This window comes from Stenella coeruleoalba (genome assembly GCF_951394435.1).
Source record: "Stenella coeruleoalba genome assembly, chromosome: 9".
Classification (NCBI taxonomy): Eukaryota; Metazoa; Chordata; class Mammalia; order Artiodactyla; family Delphinidae; genus Stenella; species Stenella coeruleoalba.
Window position 1 is genome coordinate 86941776 of NC_137155.1, and position 22003 is coordinate 86963778.

At 49.9% G+C, this 22003-nt stretch overlaps 1 protein-coding gene across 1 annotated transcript; it reads right to left on the reverse strand.

Moving 5' to 3' along the window:
* Positions 1–3228: 3228 nt before the first annotated feature.
* On the reverse strand, positions 3229–20074 carry LOC307191833 (aldo-keto reductase family 1 member B1). Its single transcript, XM_079932054.1, has 10 exons — positions 19917–20074; positions 11628–11795; positions 10778–10894; positions 9716–9793; positions 9288–9410; positions 8675–8781; positions 8272–8353; positions 7624–7707; positions 5877–5959; positions 3229–3652 (listed from the first exon to the last, which is right to left on the reverse strand). The coding sequence occupies exons 1-10, from the start codon at positions 19980–19982 to the stop codon at positions 3610–3612; spliced, it is 951 nt and encodes a 316-aa protein (XP_079788180.1). The 5' UTR covers positions 19983–20074; the 3' UTR covers positions 3229–3609.
* Between the last annotated feature and the right edge of the window lie 1929 nt (positions 20075–22003).

The following is a 22003-nucleotide window of genomic DNA, read 5'->3' on the forward strand; positions in this document are numbered from 1 at the left end:
ACACATGGGCAGCATTTTCTTCAGGGCTCACTCGTCTTGCCGGAAAGCACAATCCCTGAGGTTGGAAACAAAAGTTCACACTGTGCTGCTCACAGATAAATGAATCAGGAGTTGCCCTTCCTGTGCATGAGGCTGGACAGGGTCCAGGCAGCAGAGAAAGAGCTGGTCCTGCAGAGGAAAGAGCCCCACACTGGACACAGCTCCACCCCCTGGGGCACCGTCTAGAAACTGGGGGGGGACAGTGGGTTTGCTTCTGTTGCCCACATTTTGTTATAATAATAATGACGATACTAACAACATCAACAATGATGACTAGCATGTATCGAGGGCTGTGTGCAAAGCCTGGGAGATGGGTTTCACACTCATGGCCTCGTTTAATCCTTATGACCCCTAGGAGGGAAACATTTGTAGATTGGGGAAACAGAGGTAGGTTAAATGATCTGCCAGACTCATAGATTAGGAAGAGCAGAGCTGCAATGAAGGTTCAGTCTGTCTATATTTATACAATTTTTTGCTACCATCTCACGTATTTTAGGCCACTAGTCAGAAATGAGCAGCCCCTCTTTGGGTCTGAAGTACACTGATTTCACACTAGGAGGTTTTCATAGTTAGTCATTATAAGCTCTTCATTCATCAACTCACTTGTACATGCGACTGCCATTACCAAGCGCCCACTGTGTGCCCAGGCACGGTTCTAGGCACTGTGGACACAAGAGCGAGGAAGAGAGACACTGGTGTTCCCTCAGGCTTAGCTGGGAGTTGGGCTGGAGGAAGACCTGAGAAGCCAAACTCTGGGGAAGGAAGGAAGGGAAGCTTCCCTTCAGGTTCCTGAGCCCAATGTCTTCCTTGCAGTACAGCTAGAACATGCCTTCAAGGGTCAGAAAGACTAAGTGTGACCTGGAGCTGGACCCCAAGAACCTGAGCCTCCAAAGACAGTCCCCCTAGGAAGCCTTTCCAGGCTGAGCCCAACACAGCCGGTGCTCTTCCTGCTGGTGGTCCCCCCAGGGCTCTGCTGGCAGCTCCACCATAAGCGAGGGGGCCCTCGGTTAGCGAGCACCACAGACACTGCACTGAGACAGCTTGTTTGGGAACTGTGTCAACACAGAGGACACAGTTTCACGTTGAGAAACGTGAAATCAGACCTTGTGCTGTCTGCCATCAACCTGCGCCATTATTGTTCAGAGCAGATTTTCAAGTGCGAGTCTTAATCGCCCGTGAGAGTCAATCAAATTTTATTCCATCTTTCAGTTGGTCTCATTATCTTAACAATTCCACTCTTTGGCTGGAACTTTGTTTTGGTCAAATTCCAACTGTTCCACGAGTATATTTCGTGGCCCCAGCAGAGCTCCTCAAAGCAGGAACCTACATCCTTGTTCTGTAACTCCCACCGACTTGGCCCCTGCAGGGTCAGTACATTTGTGACCAGGAGTTTACCTGAGTCCTGAGGCTGGGATGCAACCTGCCCAGGATGGTGGAGGGGGGATGGGGGTGGGGTTAGTTCCCCAAAGGGAAGGGGGAAAGGGGCTCTCCACTGGGAATGCAGCATCTCTACCTATGGAGACCCTCTGGCGTCTATCTGCTCCAGGCTTATGCTGCAAATACTCCTCTATCTTGTCTTCAAAATGCAGCCCCAGTCCTTTGTGACAGCTCTGATCCCTCTCCTCTTCCTTCACCCCAGGCAAGGGACAGTTCTTAGATATAATCGGAGGTCTTCTAGAAAGCAGGGAGGAAGGCTAGCAAAGGGCCCTTTATCTTGTTTGTGCTCCTGGCTGACTTCTCAATGGTCTTGTTTTGAGAGAATTTTTAAGCAGGGCTCTAGAAAGCAGGCATCTGATTTAAAATCTCTTACTAGTGATTACCCTAAAGTTTTTCCAAAGTGCACTTAAGCCAACTCTTGACTACCTGGAGAGATCGTTTGGGAACTAGATCGCAGAGGACTTGCCACAGCTGTTAATGATAGTCTGCTCTTGGTGATTTAGAGGGTCACTGAAGAGGTTTGCAGTTTGACTTGGGATAAGGTGGGACCTGCCTATCCAGCAGTGGGGACTGGACCACAGTGACCAGTAGGTTCCAGGAAGCGAGGGGCCCAGGCAGTGAGCAGCGGTGAGTGCCTGGTGCTCTGTGCCCCCCACCTGGCTCTACTCCAGCTGATCAGGGGCTGGGCTGCTCTCCTGCATCCCTGGGTGAGACCCAGCAACCAATGTTGCCCAACTAAACGCTATCCATCCGACACATGGATAACCTGCAAAGCAGTTGTCACCTAACCACAGGGGCCATAATCATCCAACAAACAAAGCCAGGAGCAAAGCAACCTATCTTTGTAAAACTTGAAGTCAACACTTGTCCATCCGACCCCCTTTCCTGGCCTTTGTTAATTTAATTCTGGATAAGGAAACAGTATTAATTTTTTTAAAAGCAACAGCATTTGTAAAAGTAATACAAGGCCTTTACTTTTGTAACCCTATTTAAAGTATTCATCCATCTCTGTCACTTGAAGATACAGTGAGAAGGTGGCCGTCTACCAGCCAGAAAGAGGGCCCTCAGCAGAACCCGACCATGCTGGCACCCTGATCTTGGACTACAGGCCTCCAGAGCCTTGAGAAATACATTTCTGTTGTTTAAACCACCCAGTCTCTAGTATTGGGTTGGCCAATTGGTTTTTCCGTAAAACCCAAACGAACTTTTTGGCCAACCCAATAGTTTGTTATAGTGGCCCAAGCTAATACCAATTATTGATGCTTTTCTTCCCTCTGGTCCAGACAACGAGCTTCATGAAAGCAGTTTCTTGTGAGTGGTGCTGCTTAGTAACCATAGGACTTTGGCCTGCACAGGTAGGAGGCACAACCAAGTAATTTGTGAAACAACAAATGGACTTGTGTTCTGGCTCGGCCGTAGGGCTGAGGCTCTCAGCCTTGGCTACACATTAGAGTCACCCAGGGATCCTGCAAACTCTTGATGTCCTGGGTACACCTGGACAAATGAGATCAGTTTCCAGGGATGAGGGCCAGACACGCTAGCATTCAAAACCTCCCAGGTGTCTCTGATGCGCAGCCAGGATGAGACCCAGACCCCTAAAGCTAAATGGGTGAAGTACCGAGGTGATGGGTCCCCACCTAAAAGTAAAGACACCAAGTCCTCCCTCCTGTTGCAGAGCTGAGTGGCCTGCTGTATGGGTATCGACAGGAGGAAGGTTGAGGGGCAGGGAAGGCGGTACATCGTCTCAACAAACCAAAACAAAATAAACAGCGTCAAACTCATAAGAGCACATTTTATTTGAGGCAAAGAAAAGTCTAGCTGAAAGGATTACAGTTCCAAGCAATCAAAATGCAATTGTTAGAGGCACTATTTTGATTTTGTAAATTCAATTTAGAAAAGGGTACTGGGTTGTGCTTTCCCCAGATGGACAAGAAGAAGGGCAAAGAAAACTGAAGAGACTTCTAATCTACTGATTCTGCTCTTCGGACCCAACACCAAGCTGGCTGAGCCCTCGTTGGTTCATCTGTAAGTCGCTGACCCACCGCTGAGGGACACAGGCCAAACTATACTACACACAATAAAAGTGAGGCGGGGAAAAGCAGGTCACCTGGGGAAGGGCAGGCACCCACAGCTTCAAAACTCCTCGTGAAAGGGATAATCCTTGTGGGCGGCACAGCTATCAGGAAAAAACAGAAACACATTACCTTTTGACGAAGAGACTTTGACCACAACAAACTTCAAAAAGTCAGAAATGGTGTCTCATTTAGCTAGAAAGAGAGGCCTCAGAGGGCACGAGCCTCTTCTGAGACTGCAGATCCTGGGTCTGCCCTTGGGGTCGTGGCCCACCTTCCAGTCCTCTGCCAGGGGGCTCTCATCCATCAGCACCTGTGTGATGGACACCACCCTCCCTGTGTGCCCAGCACTGTGCCTAGGGTGTGCAGGGCGGCAAGACACGATTCCTGCCGCCTGGTAACTCAGTCTAGTTGCAGGACCAGAGAGCACCTATTGCCTTAAACAGTAAGAGGGTGATAATAACATAAGAGATGTTAACAAGTCTGCACACGTGACACAGCAAGTGCTCCGAACACGTGGAACAAGAAGCCACTGTCACCTCCAAAACCTCCTGGTACCAGTGGGAGCTGAAGTGAGGCCAGGAGAGTAGCTGAGGATTTGCTACAGGAAACACAGGGTGAGGGGACAGGCTGGACGTTGAGCTGGGGGTGGACTGATGCAGGCGTACGTGTTGGCCAAGGTTCACAGTCCCATCTGCAGGGCCGATGGCCTGTGTTGGGAATGTAATGGCAATAGCGTTGGGAAGTCTGGCTGGGCAGAGTGTGAAAGGCCCAGGGTGAACCCTGCTTGGGGCATACAACTCCTACTCAAATATTTAGGCAATTCAAAAGTTCCACATGGATTTTTTTGTTTTGTTTTGGCATCCTATCAAACCTGAGAAATATAACACTGCCATTAGCCACAGGGGCTCCGTATAGCGATAGATGCCAAACTGTGGCAATGTGGATGCACGTATGTATGTGTACATATGGTTAGAAAACGCTTCCTAGGTGACCCGGGGATGTTGCAGCCAGCCGCTCCCTCCCCGCTCCAACCCTGACCCATTAAACATCAGTGGCCACAGGATAATCTGACAGCTGTTTCTAGAATAGCACTAGAGAGTAGAAGGAGTCTATATGTAAAGGGGCCGAACAGAAAACCCCTGTGGTTTGTCTGCCCTTCAATACGCTGCGTCAGCAGCGGGAAGGGAAAAGGAAACTGAATGAACAATCAGTGATTCTCAAAGCAGAACAGATGTAACTTGGCGACTGATTCACTTCTCTCTTCTCTCTCCCTTGCCCGCCAGATCAAAAACGATTTTCATGTCTAAAGGGTAAGCACCATTAACACAAACAGGATCATCAGAAAGGGCCAGTGGTAAACTCTGCTTCTGGCCTATTCCGAATCTGAGGCCACGGCGTGGCAGCAACACACTCACAGGCGCGTGCTTGAACGAAGCTCAGGAGAGAGTTATCGGCCAAGATGCAAACCTGGCGAACACCTGCCAGGGCGGTGGGAAGCCACCAGCGGTGCAAACCCAGAACTGGAGAGAGAGCAGAGGCTGGAAGGAGAGAGCTAGCACCCGAGCCAGCCTTAGGGAATGCTCAGATTTTGCTTAGAAGAGTAACTACTTGAGAAGAAGAGAAGAAACAGAGAAGTCGGATGATAAAAATCACGAGAGAGGAGGTTCTTAGTCTCCACTGTGAAGTGGGGAGATTCTTCTTGAAAGCAGAAAATGAGTTTTAAACTTTACGGAGTTAATGCAGTGGTGCAAAAACGAAAAGAGAGAAAACAACCTTCCTTGTCATCTCCCTCAGATTCCACACTACAAGTCAGAGGGAATACAAGGAACCAGCATATATATAGCTGGAGGGGCCGAGTGATTCTCTCGGTCACATGGTTTAATCGCTGTCGGAGCTGAGCCCCAAGCACCATGGTCTTCCAACTAGAACCCTTTCATTAGTCATTAGAGGTGAAGAGTCACAGGCAAATTTTTCCAAGAAGGCGGGGCACGCGCCACCTGGGATCATCTGGTTTCAGATGTGCCACTAGAATTTGAAAATTAAAAGTCAATATATGTGGTCACTGCAGGTTAGGCCAACAGTGCATGGGAGCGGGAGAAGACATCTAGGGCAGAGCTCCCTGCATTTCCCGGGGGGCTGAGTGCGGCTCGGCTGACACGCTATAAATGTTTCCTGCTGTACACGGAGGAGAAGGCAAGTTAACAGGCAAGGTAACATGCACAAGTCAGAGCCGCTGCAATAGCAGGACTTGGACAGTAAGGCCTCCAGGAGCTATTCTTTCATCTGCAGCACCTGATACCCTCCTGGGGCTCTCCCGGGACTCACCTCACCAAGGCACAGACCCTCCAGTTCCTGTTGTAGCTCAGTAAGGTGGTCATATCCGCACTGCTGAGTTCAAAGTCAAAGACCTAAAAAGAAAAAAAAAGAAAAAAAAAAACAACCTTCCAATAAGCTCTGTAAACAGCTATCAAACACAGAATAGGGAAGCATACAAGCAGCTCCAGGAAGGATCACTGGTGAGATGTTGCCTGGAGTGCGGAGGGGCAGGAAGGTAGACTAAACTCAGAGAAAGTTTCTCACATGACTATTCAGAGAACGCACATGTTTTGTCGGGGTACTATGTGAACAATGAAAACAGACCTTCCCTTCCAGAACCTCTGAACAAAATGATACCTTTTCTTCCATTTATTTCTTCCATTCATTTCAAAACCTCTGCCGACCGCTTCCACTGTGATAAGCACCAGGGGGAATACAGTGATGGGTAAGAAGTGTCTTTGCCTCAGTTTACAATGAAGCAAAGGACGAGGTAATTCAACAGCTATGCTACAGGGAATAATTAGCTGCGCACTGCAGGAAAGAGGCTCCACAAAGCACGCAGGGAATCCAGAGGAATCAGGAAGGAATTCCAGCTGGGAAGCCGAAGGATGTGGTCAAAGGAGATGCCATTTGAGACGGGCCTAAGAAGCCAGAAAAGGTCTTGACAGACAGAGAAGACGAGAAAGGCGTATCAGGTGGAGAACTTTGCCTGCCCAGGACCAGAGGAGGGCCCTCAGCTTGGATGATCGCGGAATGTGCAGAAAGCAAGCCTGCTGCATACTCTGTGATCACAACCGTGCAAAAATGTGCAGACTACACAGTAAGATGCAAAATAATTACGTTAGTACTAGAGATTAGCCATTTTATAATGTTTCTTTTCTAACACCCTGAAAAAATAAAATATGAAACAAAAAATGCACCTCTAGCAGGATATGTGTTTCTCGTGGTCACTGTTTTACCACTTTATTTATCTCCTCCACCCTCCCCAGGCCCCAGGGACCAGCAGCACGTGTTACAGCCACAGCCTGGCCAGTGGAACAGGCAAAAATCAGCTGCTTGCTATGGAAACAAGAGCTGCTGGGAACCAGGGCTCAGGTGAAGACAGAGGGGGTCCGGGCAGAGCTGCTCTGCTCAGTGATAGCAGAGGCTCACAGGCGCAGGGACCCTCCTGGAGAGCTCTTCTCCCAGCCCAGCCCCCAACACTGGTATGAGAGGCAGGCAGGCAGGAGGTGCCAGGAGGTCTGCTCTGCTCTGGCAGGTGCTCGGAGAGAACACCTCACTGGTGCCCTGGAAGGTCTCTGCAGGCCTTGGACATATCAGCACAGCAGTGTTTGCTGAGTGCTGATGAAGGTACCAGGCATTGCGTGAAGCCCTTCGGTGCATCTTTTTTAATCCTCATGACAACTCTTGAAATAGGTACTATTTTACAGATGGGGAAACTGAGGCACAGTAACTAACGGAGCCCTGAGGCAAACCCAGGCAGCATCACTCAAGAGCAACATTTCTCGGCAAATGATGAGTTCCCCGAGGAGCCTCAGCACAGGTGTGTGCATGCAGAGCGGGGCCCGAGGCCCAGGGCCTGCCGGGCGTAGCACCGCCTCCCAGAGGAACCACTGTCCCTAGTCCGCGGTGGGCTCCCTGCCACTCCAAGAGGAGACGGGGCAGGGTGGGCACACACACGACAATCCAGAGGCCCTGTGAAGAGCTGGCCCCTCCTCCACCGAGAAGACCCTGGGCCGACCAGCCAGGACCTTACCTGGAAGTTCTCAGCAATGCGTTCAGGCGTCACAGACTTGGGGATCACGATCAAGTTCCTCTGCATGGGAAACCGGATCAGAACCTGTGAACAGAGGTGCCGAGTGCGTCCGTATACCGGGAGCTCTGCACTTTCATCTCACCTAACCTTACACACCCATCACCTGGAGAAAGAAACCCCAGAACTGCACAGCGAGGAAACCGAGGCTCAGAGGTGATGGGGTCATGCCCAGCAAGGGGGAGGGGAGACACTCAGGCTCTGACCCCCGAGCCCCGCTCTCAGCCTCCTTGCCACGTGCTTCCGCATCTCCCGGGTACATGACTCCCCGTCTGGGAACTCACTCTACCACTTGGGAGCGCTCAGCTGATCACGAGTGTCCTTCTATGAGTATAGAGACGGGTGTTCCCAAACAGTGCTGAGGCTGACCCTCGTGCCAGCCCTCGGAGGTAGAAGGGCAGGTCCGATTATCCCCAGACCACACGCAGTCTCCTAAGTCCCTTTCCACCACACACTCCAGGACCCGAGCCACACACCCAAGGAGCGCTCGACAGGGCTCGGTCACTCTCCCCCCACCCCAGCTAATGGGAACCACCACCACGAATGCAGGAAGCTCTGCGAACAGTCATGAGCGCCTGGAAATGGCTGTACCTGGGCTGTGGTTTTATTGTGTTTGTCTGCAATCGCTTTGATCCTGGGATCCTCCAGTAGGGAAGGGTCCTCGGGCTTGGCCCTGGAGACAGAAACACGGTCTGCGTGAGCAACCATCATCGCCACCACTCCAGGCAGCCGTCAACCCTAACCCTAACCCTCATCGACCTTGGAGGGCAGCCTGCCTGTCTTCTGATTCAGAGCTCAGTTACAAACTCCCAACCCGCTGGAAAAAGAGTAGGCATCTTGCTACTGGAAACACCAACCAGGAACCCCAACAGGAGGCTCCTGGGGAGGTCTGCCCATCGGCCCCAGAAGCACTTTCCTTGATGCTGGATTTTTCTCTGCAGCCATTTCTAATCGTCACTAGCTGACAAGAGAACACAATCCCGTGGAAACTCACCAGGGCCTGTCGGGAGAGCCAAGGGGACTGTAGGCAGTCACTACAATGCCTTTGGACTGGCAGTACTGGATTAACTTCTCCTGAGTGAGGTACGGGTGGCACTCGACCTGCAGATACAAACAGGAGGGCTGATGGTGCCACTGTGGGCAGGGGCCATGGGACACACAGGAAGTCTCCCCATGCTAAGCCCTTCCCTCCCCAGACATAAAGTTATATGTAACCAATGTCCCACCTCCTAGATAAGCTGTTAACAACTGTCTCTGTTTCCCAGCAACTGTCCTTGACATTAACGAGAATAATCTTGTTACTGTCGCCATGGGCCCTGAGGGTTTTTCTGGCTTTGGCCATTTATCAACTGTGACAGGTCTGAGGATCTCAATGTCTGCACACAGCTCATCTCAGGACCCTGAGTCTTCACAAGGCAGGCTCAAACCCGTTCCCCCCTGCACGTTTCACTCCCAGATGTGTCACTATCTTTCTGAGCCATAAATCAGGACTCTGCCGGCGTCCAGGGACCTGCCTCCTGGCTGCGCCCCAGGTGACACGGACAGAAAGTAACTGCTAGGATCACACAGTAACAAACAGGCACAGTGGCTTCCCTGCCGGACGTTACCTGGTTCACCGCCGGCTTATATTTTAAGCCAGGTTTGTTTAAGATCTTCTCCACCTGGAGATGGTTGAAGTTGGAGACTCCAATAGCTTTCACCAGCCCTTCGTCCACCAGCTCTTCCATGGCCTAGAGACCAAAGAGGGTCTGCCTGCTGCTGACATGTGCCCAAAAGGACAAGGGTCAGAAGCACCTCTCGCACCAGACACCTTACCAGGTCCTGCCCTATTCGGTGATAGCAAATGAGATCTTTGGGAAGACAAGAGGCACCAAGACAAAAGCCACGTTGGCTTTAATGAGACAGGAAGAGCAAAAAAACAGAGAGTGACAATTACAGCGAAAGAAATGGCAGAGCTGGGTATTCACACCTGGCCCCTCGCAAGGAGACTGCGGAGCTGGCAAGGAAGGGGAGGCCAAGCCAGGGGCTGCCTTACCGTCCAGGTGTCCACAAAATCGCTGTCACTGGGAACCACGTTGCCGTCCCCATCCAATGGGAAAAAGTCCTTCCCAGGCTGTGGTAACAATCAAAGACAATCAGTGACAGCCCTGCGTAGATCTGCTGGGGGAGCTGCATCTCTGAAAGCAAAGTTCTGATACAATTATTCTAAGCTACAATAGCTGGCTACGGTTTTAGAGGATAATCAAGAGCAAATCTGTGTCAGTGTGAAGAAGAAACGGCAGACGACTCCTGGGCTGGTGCTGACCATCGGGTGGAGATGGACAATTCTCGGTCAGTGAGATGAACCCCGCCGTGGATGGCAGTGTGTGCATGGGCAGGGAGGACTCAGGGCCAGGATTCACAGGGCCCATGTCCTGGCTGGATCCAAACCTACAAAACCACCACCTCACCGAGCCTTGCCAGCTTACTGTGAAAAACAAAGGTTGAAAGTAAGGCCCCGATATACCACAGGGCAATAAAATAAGAGTTACAGGGTAAAAACCTGCATGCCTTCAAGCTGGTTGACAAAGCAGAAAACTGAGCCCCGTGGCTAGAAGGGAGGCAAAGGACATAATAGCTCTAGAGCTTTCTGTGAAGAGGCAGGCTGCCAAGGTTTACCCAGCTCCCGCAGGATGGGGTGTGTGTGGAATGTAGAAACACGCACAAACATGTACAGGGTATGAATGGGTGTGTGTGTAGGTGCCTGAGGCAGGGGGGAGGGGCGGTCACTGATGACATCTTATGGCCATGGGCAGGAGTGTCACCTGAGCCATGTTCACTGTCACAAAGTTTCAAGTTATACAATCACCAAATGACAAAGAGCAGCATTCTTCAAACTCTGAAACGTGCATGCAAGTCACCTGAGGTTCAGATTCAAAGGGCCTGGGTGGGGCCTGAGACTGAGTTCTAACAAGCTCCCAGGTGATGCCATTGCTGCTGGTCCAGGGACCATACCTTGAGCAGAGCAGCAAGGACACACACAGACTGTGTACCTGCTCACGACCTGCTAACAGGAGAGGGTGATGCCACAGGCTACACTTGAGCCCCGGGTACCTACCTTGAAGCCAGTGGGCCAGTGAATAAGGTAGAGGTCCAGGTAGTCCAGCTTCAGGTCGCTGAGCGTCTTCTGGCAGGCGCCTTTCACCAGGTCCTTCTCATGGAACGTGCACCACAGCTGAAGCCAGCGAGAGAACAAGTCTTACCCTGCGTGCCGGAGGCGCTTTCCCGGCCGGGAGCCAGACAGCTCGGGGACAGAGAACTTGCTTTCCTCTCCCCACAACCCACCCGCTTCACTGTGATGCTGTAAACAGTGGGGAGGGAGATTCCATTTCACACGTGGATCCTAACTCTTCCAAAGGAAGGGAGGGTGATCAGATCAAGGAAACCTTTCACAAGGACCAGACTGAAGGCGCCAAGCAGAATGGACAGGTCAGCAAGCCAGCCCCAGGCTCCAAACATGAGCTCTCTGGCCTATTCTCCCACAGGCTGGTCTTCGTGGGGCCAGCCTCACCCTCCCACCCGGTGTCCTTTGGGCACCACCAGCCTCTGGGTGAAAGACAGTGGCCAGCGGCGGAGATCAGTCTGCAGGTGGAAACCAAGTACTGTCCTCAAAGGTAACTCCCTGGAACGGGGGTGCCAACCCACAGCTTTGGCCGCATCAGCAAGGGTCTCCAACCAATGGGTCCGGGCGGAATGACCATCCAACAGACAGGCGGCCACAGACGGGCGAGCCCTAGAGCCCCCATGGCCTTGAGTCAACACACCTCCCCTGGAAGAACTGCCTGCCAGGTGATAACCGCAGCTGTATTAGGAGGCCCCAGAGCGTGGTCGTGGCCCCTAAGCTAACGCTGCCCCTGGATGAATGCGGACAAGAACCCTCCCTCAGGCTCCCCTGCAGAGCGGGGTACCTTGCTGACGATGAAGAGGTCCTCACGCTTCACCACCTTCTCCTGGAGCTTCTCCTGGATGGCCAACCCCACCTCGTTCTCGTTCTGGTACACGTGGGCACAGTCAATGTGACGGTATCCAAGGTCAATCGCTACCTTCACAGCCTCCGTCACTTTGCCCGGAGGGGACTGAAAGAAGCAGGAAATGGAAGGCATAGGGATAAAACCAAAAATGAAACAAAACACAGTGTGCACACAACTCCGAAGGGCAGCAGGAACCCACGGCTCCTCAGGGGCTCCTGCTTCTTTTAAGGCTAGCAAAGGCAGGCCACGGTAAGTGTCTGAACATCCCGAGGTGAGATGCAATGTTGCTTCATTTTAGGAAAATCTGACCACCACTTACTAGGAGCACAGATCACCTTAATTAGATGGGCCAAAGCCTCTCCCTTCCTTGTTTCTTCAGAACCCATTGACGGTATAAAAAATCCCCCACTCTCTGGATCTATTAGGTTCCCAAGACAATAAGGGATACCGTTTCCTTCAAACAGCTCAAAATATTTCAAAAGCGCTGTAAATATTCACTCCAATTCCCGTTTGGTTCCCGAGTTCCGTGAGTGAATGCCTATGGTTTATTTTCTCCTTCCACTCGTGGATTCTGGTATTGGCCATCACTTGTTTTTAAGCAGTTTTGAGTGTATCAAAGTCAGGAACATTACTGGTGCAGGTTCAAAGGCCTGTGCTCCAATCTCACTGTGTAAGAATCTGCTTTAAGAGGTGGAGGTGGGAGGTGGGCCCTCAGAGGTATTAGCGGACAGAAATGAGTCGACAGGAGGGGGAAATGGGAGCTGTGGAAGACCACCATATGGCTTGTGGTCAGAGCGGCAAAAAGACTGAATGCCGCGCCTGCCCTGACCATCTGCGCGTCTGAGTGAGCGGGACAGGCGTGGGGAGCGCCCCCAGCACCCAGTCTGGCCGCACAGACATCTCCGCGATGCTCCTCTCAGACCAGAAAGGTGGAAAGCAAACGCGTGTGCATCAGACTGTTGCATGCACACAGCGCATTCCTCTGGAGAGCTGGGGTAGAAAAGAATGACCAGGAAAACTCCCCAGGGCCATGAGCAGCTGCAGACATCTGCTGTTTTGACATCGGCTGTTGTGAACAGGCCAGGGCAGAGGAGCGGGGGACCCTCGCCCAGCTCTCTGGCCACCACGGAGGGAGTAGGGGGTGTGGATAGGCGATGCTGACCTCAGGTATGAGATCAGAAAACATCTTCAGACAATCTGGCAACCTCCTAGTTCCCTGGAGGACCCAAGAAGCTACACCTGCAGCCTTCCCCCCACCCTTCTCGGTTAAAGGAACAGAGCAGGGAAACCTTGGCATAACCAGAACGGAGTAAGTACCACGGCCTCCTTGTGGCGTCCTGGGCACAGCTGCTGATGAGAGCAGAGCAGAGCACACCCCTCCCCAGGAAAGAGAGCAGGTAAGGAGACCCAGCCGGGGAACTGGCTGCCGGCGCGCGTCAACTCTCTTCAGGCTTGATGACGCCCTGACTGGATTTCTCCGTGGGCCTGTACTGTGCCAGTCCAGCACCTCACTGCCCCCAACCATGGGCAGAGGGGCAGGAACCTTTCCCAGGCCCAGCCCAGCCACACGCTGCATCTGCCACAGCGACTGGCGCAGGGCCAGAGACATGACCCCAGCCAGGCCCATGAGAATCAATCTTTGGACTTCAGCTGATGCTACCAAGACAAGATTTTCTTCTGCTGGGGTCCCGGTGCTGGAAGCATGTGAGCCAGGAGCTGCTAGAGGAAAGTGGGGTTGAGGGACAGATGAGGGTTGGTGAGAGATGGCTCCTGGGCACATCTTTTATAGCATTGAATCTGGTACACCTGACATCATTTTGTAAGTCAATGAATACCCAACCTGGACACATTTTTTTTCCTGCTGAAGATTAAATTGGTTATTCAGTGCCTTGGAACCGGAAGACTGCAGAGTGGGATAATCAAGGCTGTTGAACAACTGACAAAAAAACTTAAAAACACGTTCTTGTGATGTTTTTATAGAGAAGCCAAGGACAGAAATGACCTTCAAAAGGTCACGAAGAAGCTACAGCTCCCTGACCCTTCCCTGGACAGAGGGCTGATAAGCGAGAGAAGCACGTGCTGGGAAGTTAAGCCCAAACTGCTTTCAAAGGGGAAAGCAAAGCAGAAGCGAGGACTGTCACGCATTTTACAAATTAAATTTGTACGAGCTGTGGCAATGCATAAAAAGACTCTTGCGAACGGGTGCTACATGCCGGCCTCCCCTTTTCAGAGACGGCTTTGCAGCAGTGGGGACTAAGGCTGCCTGCGGCCGCCGGCTCTGTGTACAGCCGGAAACCAATGGCTCTCACCTGGGCTGGGCAGGCCAGGCCCGCCTCTGGGACAGGCATGCCGGTTGGGAGAAGGCTTGTGCCAGGGCAGATATGTAACAAAATGGAACCTGCCCCGTGCGGTGTTTAGCCCACAATGGCTCAGACTGAAAATAACAACAGCTGCCATTTGTGATGGGTCAATTTTCACTAGTTTTAAACGTATTATTGAATTTAACCTTCACCACGACCCTGGTAGATACTGTTATCTCTGTGGATAAGGGAACTAAGGTGCAGAGAGGTTACGAAACTAGCCATGATGGTGCAGTAAGATGTCAGGATTCAAACCCTGGCACGAGGACCTGAGAGCCAGCCTCTGCTGAGAGGTCTGTGTACTCTGGGGTGGACCCCAAGAGGCTGTGAGGCACTGGTCAGGGAGAGGACAAGTCTCCTGGGCTTGGAAAATCATCCTCTGAGATGAAAATATACCAGAACCCACAAACTATGTTCAATACTATCTCAATCAAGAGCCCTTCCCACAGAGACTAAACTAACTTCCCTCATCACTTTAAGATACGGTAAAAAATGACTCAGTAAACTTGGGAATGCTAACATACAATTACACCATCTCCCCATCCCATGTCCACATTGAAAACTGCCCATGGAAGGCAGGGGTCCAGACTGAGACCTTGAAAAGAAAACAACTCGTAAAGATCTGTTTCCATACGTCTAATAGGAAATCTGCAGAAAAGCAGTAGAGGAAACACCCAAGTTATAAATAACCAGATTATACAAATCCTTTAAATTTATTTTAAAATAATAATAATACAAATCCTACAGACAAAATCATGTTTGAAATTCATTTCTGCCACTAATCTGCCCTGTGACTTGGCCACAGGACCTATTCCCATTCCCCTCAGACCTTACAGCTCCAAAGCTCTAGCTTGGGTAGCAACTTGATGATGTTCTGACGGCAGCAAGTGACAGTGGTGACAAGTCTCTGCCCCTGAGGCCCCCATCAGCTTCACAAACTGAGCCTATTTTCTTTTCATGTAACACTCCCAGGAAAACCACTGTCAGTCTCTCTCTCACCCTTTAAAAACCTCATCATCTTCCACTTTGCTTGTAGCCCATGAACGTTACTTTAAGATAATATCCCTCCCTCTATTCCCTCTGCAAGTCAAAAACAAAAAACAACAACAAAAACACCACAGATCCAAAGAAGAAAGGTTATAAAACAATGTCATTGGTAAAAACACAAGTATCTCGGAGATTGAATCCTCTGCAGTTTTAACATGGGGATTTCTGGGAGGAAAGGACTGTGTCCTTTCAGACATTTTTTTTTTTTTTTGAAATTTTCTCTAGTTAGCAGGTATCGCTTTTGTAATGAAGGAGGTGGGTAGGGAACAAAGGAAACTTCACTTTGGGGAAGAAAAACCATCCTGGGTAAGAAGTATGAGAACAGTGTGCCAATGGTAACCCTGGAGCAAGAAACAGGTAACCATAACTTTTTTATTTTTTTATTTGTTTTTTTAATTTTTGGCTGCATTGGGTCTTTGTTGCGGTGCACGGGCTTCTCATTGTGGTGGCTTCTCTTGTTGCAGAGCACAGGCTCTAGGCACGTGGGCTCAGTAGTTGTGGCTCGCAGGCTCTAGAGAGCAGGCTCAGTAGTTGTGGCGCACAGGCTTAGTTGCTCCACGGCATGTAGGATCTTCCCGGACCAGGGCTTGAATCCGTGTCTCCTGCATTGGCAGGCGGATTCTTAAGCACTGAGCCACCAGGGAAGTTCCCAACCATAACTTTTGATGTGAACTTAGATTAATAAAGAAATAGGGCATCAACCTCTAAGGCCTTATAAACTAACATTCCGGAAAAGCTGTCACTGAAAAACACTGTTTAACCTCTTCTGATTAAACCAGCTTTTCTTCAGAGAAATTCAACCTGCATTTAAGAGAAACTAAGCTTATTTCTTATTATTGGTTTTGTTTAAATACTAGTGATGTCACAATATAATTTTGTTTTTCATTGTGAATATAAAGCATTTTAACTAGATGCATGTTAAACAGACATCTGTGACCTAATTTCTCAAAATGTATTCCAGGTTCCAATTAATTTACTTAGAATCTTCTGGAAGAGGAGTTGGCAAACTTTTTCTGAAAGTGGCCAGACAGAAAATATTTTAGGGCTTGTGGGCCAAATGGTCTGTCATAACCGCTCAACTCTGCTGCTGGAGCAGCACAAAAGCAGTCATAAAAGACATGTAAAGGAATGAGATGTGTTCTAATAAAACTTTATTTACAAAAACAGGCTGTGGGCTGCGGTTTACCAACCCCTGAGCTGCTGGAAGAGCATACAAAGAAATGGGGATTAGGCAACAGTCCCAGCCTTGATTTGTCCCAACTCCTATTCACAAATAACATTCTGGCTTCCAATTCAGCCCCTCCGTAAATAAAAAGGTATTCTGATATTGAACGCAGATATTCTGGGGACGAAAAGGGTTTCAGCCCCTGCTCTAACTTAATCAGTTGACAATACAGTCCCGATCAACTTGGGGTAAACCTGAGCGAGCTGGGCCTGCTCGCCTCTCGCCTGCCCCGTGCTTACACACAACGCTCCCACTCTGCACAGCTGGGAGACCTGGATCTGGCAGCTTTGTATCAACAAGGCTTAAAATCTGCCACATTCGTGGACTCCAACAACATAAGCATCTGGCAGAACCCTGAGAATGGCAACAATGTGCAATTTTTCACGGCAACAGAGACGCTTTTCATTGTTTGGTGCAGAGAAGCCAACCTCACTTGGCTTATCGTGTTCAACTATGTCCAAATTTATTTTACAGTTTAATAATGTAAACCACAATTTCCAATGATAAAGAGCATTCTGCTGAAGAATCTCTTTCATTGCCTTATCACAGGACAACAGTCAATTCTGGCTATGGTTTTTACACCAAAGCTCATAACTCGGTTTGGCAACAAACACAGACCAACTTACGAAACCAAGATTAACTTCCTCCCGCTCAACATGAATCAATCTGTCCTGAATTCCGAGACATCACTGTCTCCACCTGGTTGAGATGGGGATGGACCAGGAATGGCCCTGGGCAGGCAGGTCTTATTTAAGTATCTTTGCCCTTGAAGAGCTCCAGGTGTAGGCCTGCAGGGAGATGAGGCTTGTGAACTACTGGTTTAGCTCCACTGCCAGCACCTCTGCCCTCTCCCCTCTTCCCCAGGCCGGGATCTCAGGCCATCATGAGCTTGCCTTGAGTTCTTTCTCAGCATTTTCTCCTATTCTTAAAGGAAGTGATATCATCCTCAAAGAGGCAAAAACTGGTTTATCGGCGGCAAAAAAAAATCTTAGCTTATAAAACGGTTTGTGGCCCGCCAAAGAGCCAATGGACACAGACAGATGTACAGTCTATCTGTGATGTTGAACTTTACGGCGGGGGGGGGGGGGGCGGCGGCTAGAAATTAGGGAAAAATGTCTCAAAGGCTCCTGGGTGCAGGCAGATACAGAGATAATGGAAAAGAGATGGAGAAACTCTACCTCCATTCCTAGGTTTTGAGTATGTGGGTGAGTTACAACGGCCATTTACCATCAACTTTTCAGCTAGGGCCAAACATTTATCAGCAACAGGACACTGGTCAGCATCAGAAGTAATCTCTGTTTTAGTCGCTTCCTGGCAATACAATGCTCATGGCTTATTTACCGTCCATTGGGGACGTCAAGCTTGCCAAGGGAAACTGCCTCTAAGCCACATGGGCTCTGAGGCAGAGATGCTCTCCCATCGGCCTGAAACCTTCACCTCCAAAGAGAGAACGGAGAGTGTGAGGACCGTCAAAGGAACAGTGATTGGAGACTCCCAGAGCCCCGCCAGGAGTCTGAAGGATACAACACAGCCACCGTCACATGGAAGATCCACAGGAACGAGGTGCTGCACCCACTCCCAGAGCCTCCCCCAGTTCTCACAAAGATAAGCAAACGGTATTTAGGTAACCCCATCTTTGTCCAGCATCTGTGAAGGAATATATACACACACACACAGGGGAAAGGTATTAAAACACTATTCATATACCTTTTTTACTTGAAAAAAAAAAAGGAAATCTACTCCAAGCCCATACTTATACCATTTCACTGTCACCTCCCCTACCACGCCTCTACACAATTCTGTACAACATCTCCTCGCCGCCCCCAAATCTAGTTTCTCTTACTTCTTCGTATTAATTCAACACATATCTTTAGGGCACCTACCATTTACCAGGCACCTTGAGCAGTGCTGTAAATAGCTGTGACCAAGGTAGACGCTACCCTTGCCCTCAATGAACTTAGTCTGCTGGAATGAATGACCTAAATGTACAGTTACAGAGCTATTTTAACTAAATATACAGCTTTGGGGTTGGTGGGGGGAGTGTTAAGTGCTCAAGCAAATGATTTAAAACCCGCTTTTATCAACTTTTACTCCGTATTTACCCCAGCCTCGTGATTTTGAAATGATGAACCTAAGGTCAGGACCATAATTTCTGAAACCGCGAGCTTAGAATAAAAATATTGGAATGCATCCCACCCAGTAAGGTTTAAGTATTGTTTTGTGGAACTTTTGTTCCAGTTACACGTGATGGTGGTTCACCATCGTAAAAACTGTAATGTGCCATTGCCAACAAAGTGTCTGTTCACATCCATTCCAAGAGAATAACCTGTGACAGATGTAATTTAACTTGGTACAATGGTCATAATTCAATTACACCCTTAGAGCCACCATTGGGCTTTTGGAAGGAAACACAAGTCACATATACTCTGATCACTTTGGCCAAGAAACACTTTCTGTGTGAGACAACTCTACGACCCTGTATTCACCCTTATATTTACAAATTTTCAACTGCAGGTTTTCGGGTTGAGGTAAGCACCATCCGCCGCTCTATTTCAAACCATTCCACGGCGCCCTCAATCCATGCAGTGTTTTCTTTTCCTTGTCTGTGTGTAAATAACCAATGCCCAATCCTATATTCGAAGTTCCAAGGAAAACCCTGGTCACAGCTGTGCAATGTAATATACAATACCCGAAGCTAACGTATAAGCGGCTTAAAATTATTGGGTTTCCCTCGGCGCCCATAATAGCACCCCTCTGCGCTAATTTTCAGATACTCAGATTACCCATTTTACTCCTAACCGTTTCTTGGGGACTCTGTGCACAGATTTCAGTGGTACCGAGGTCTCCGAAGAGTTTTACTACTGAGGGCAGCTCGCAGTTTTGCACGGGCGGGAACCTCCCGGCCCAGATTCTCCGCCCAGCACACTACACCCCGAGAGGCACGCCCGGCTCCGGGGGGCTCAGTGGCTCGCGTCTGGGGACGTGTAAATAGACGGGTCCTGGGCAAACTCGTGCCGCCTAACTGAATCACCTGCAGTCTCCGAGCTTACCTTGGGACGCTTATTCCTGAGGGAGCAAAACCGGATACGATTAAGGACAAACTATTTCGAAGAAAGACAAAGGAGCGGGCGTAAGAGGTGCCGTTAAGCGAGGGACGCCGGAGCCCAAGGCTCTTTCCCCTCCATGTCTCAGGCCCCGCCCCCGACCTCCATCCTCGGGGCCACAGCGTCGGGGACACGGGAAGCCCCCTTCGTTCGGCGCCCCGTTAGTGACTTTCCAGCTGGGGTAGGATTCAAAGTGCGGCCCGCGGGTCCCAAGCACCAAGGGTTACAGGGTCGGCCGCCCATGAGGCGTTCTCAAGCCCCCCACGCAAGGGCCCTGGGCCGAAACCGCTGGCCAGCGCCCTGCCCGCCTCGGCGTCCAGGTTCCCGCGCTGCAGGCCCGACCCCGCCGGGGGCCCGGCCAGCCCGAACGTGGCTCCTCCCAGGCGGGGCGTCCGCGGCGGGGTCGCTCAGGGTCACTGTAGGTCTCTTCCCGCCCCAGGCCGCGCCGAGCCTGAAGCGAGCCCCGGACTGCGCTCCTCAGGGCACCTACCTTCCAGGTGCCCAGCCCCAAGATGGGCATCTTTGCGCCGGTGTAGAGCACGAGGTGGTTGGCCATGACTGCTGAGCTCCGCTGACTCCGACCAGAGGACCATGAAGCGTAGGTTGTAGCGCGGTCCTTTATATAGCCGGTGAGGCCCGCAGAAGCGGCGGGTACGATAGGCGCCCGGCTACGCAAAGGCAGCTTCTGATTGGCCCGCCCGCCAATCAGGACGCAGCGCCTCTGTTAGCCCGGGGTGGGGTGGCTCTGCCGGGAAGCTCCTCCTGCTAGGTCCTAGCGGGACCGGATTCTTTTCTAGCCGTTGGTTCGCCCACGCCCCGCGCGGCGCAGCTGGCTCAGCCAACTGCTGTGGAGCGTGGAAACGCGAATGTTTTAGCAAAAGTAACAGACTTCTCATAAATAAGTAGCCTGGGAAGGGTTTTTTTTTCATTTTTTAAAAGAGCGCATATGGGTACATTTGTCTATTGTTCAAGACCAGTATCGTGCTCTTTGGGAATGTGACCAAAGCCGGGTCTTTAACGTGTAGGAACACACAGACTGCTGCTGCAGTTCAGCACACTTTGCTCTTAGGTGCACGCCAGAGAAGTGGCTTGCAATCTTGCTACAAAACATCACCTGGAGATTAGGGTTTGTCCAGCCTGTATGTAGCCTCCTAGGGCTAATTTCACACTCCACCCTAGATGTGAGCTGTGTCTGTACACACTGAGTGTGGTTCAGCAAGCCTTCCTCCAAAAGCCAGCATCTCTCGAGGTTAGAAATCCCTGATGAGCTTAATCCAGAACACAGAGAGGACATTCAGTCTTTGGTAAGTATGACTCCATCAAAGCAGCACATTTCATACATGGTAACTTAGCGAAGCTCTCTAGATGAATAAGGCAGAAACCCACAAAAGATAAGTTAACTTTAATATTGTGGCTCCAAAATATTCCGAATTAGGAGGTGCTAGATAATAAATTAATCGGCCTTAATTGGCAGGTAGGAAAACACATTAGTTTCCAAGATAACCATAGGAAAGTTGCTGGAAGACCTTTGTAGACAATTTTGGATTCTTTCCAACAACCCTTCTCCATGATGCTGCACCCTACCTCAAATTTGATCTTTCTGCTCCATCTCCCTTTAATATTTCCCCTAATTATGCAAGATTGGGAATTACCTCTGCCCGGTGAATGACTCAGGAACCAGACCTCTCTAAACTCCATTCTGGTGATTTTCCGTTTAGTGACTTCTAAAAAGCGCCCCCCTAGGAAAAATTTATACAAAACAGACTAGCCCAGAGAGTTTTTCCTTTTGACTATTATAAAAACTGTTGTTAGTAGGCAAATTCTGATACTATTTGTCCCCCCAGTAAGAGAATTTTAATTTGAGCCTACCGCTGGGAATTTGGTTTGTGGTAGAACAGAGTAGCCTACCACGCTGCATTCATAAGATCTTTGTCGGCATAGAGGTTGCCGTCCAAAGTCACCCTGAGTGACCAGGTTGCTATACACAGAGGGGTTATCTGTTAGGGACGTATATTCATTATGAATGGCTTTGTTGTTCTTTCTTTGATGATTGAGTTTACAAGTTGACTGCATGAAAGCATAACTGGCTAAAAATGGAGTATTCTGACTGGGCTATCAAATGTAAAAAGTCAGACCTGTGGCTCTTCTGTAGCAACAATAGTACTGTATTTGGAACATACTGTTTTGATAGGCCCTGTTGCCTCTGTAATCTTTGTAAAATGACATTGTACACATATCAAAGTTATTCTTTAGAAATCCATCAATGGAATTCTTCTGAGAAACATTCTAGTAATTCCTATTAAGAGCAATATGAATCTTAATGTACTCGAAACCAATAATCCCATCATGAGAACCAGTAATCTCATCCTGAGGAAATAATTTGAAACGAAAACACACATACATGCGCGTGCGCGCGCACACACACACACACACACATACCATACTATAGGTATAGGGCTGGGACTGGGGTGAGGCAAGTGAGGTACTTAGGTGAAAAATTGCAGGCCTGAACGTGGACACCTCCTTAAGCTTTCTACCCTTGGCACTTCACTTGCCTCACCCTAGTCTAGCCACACA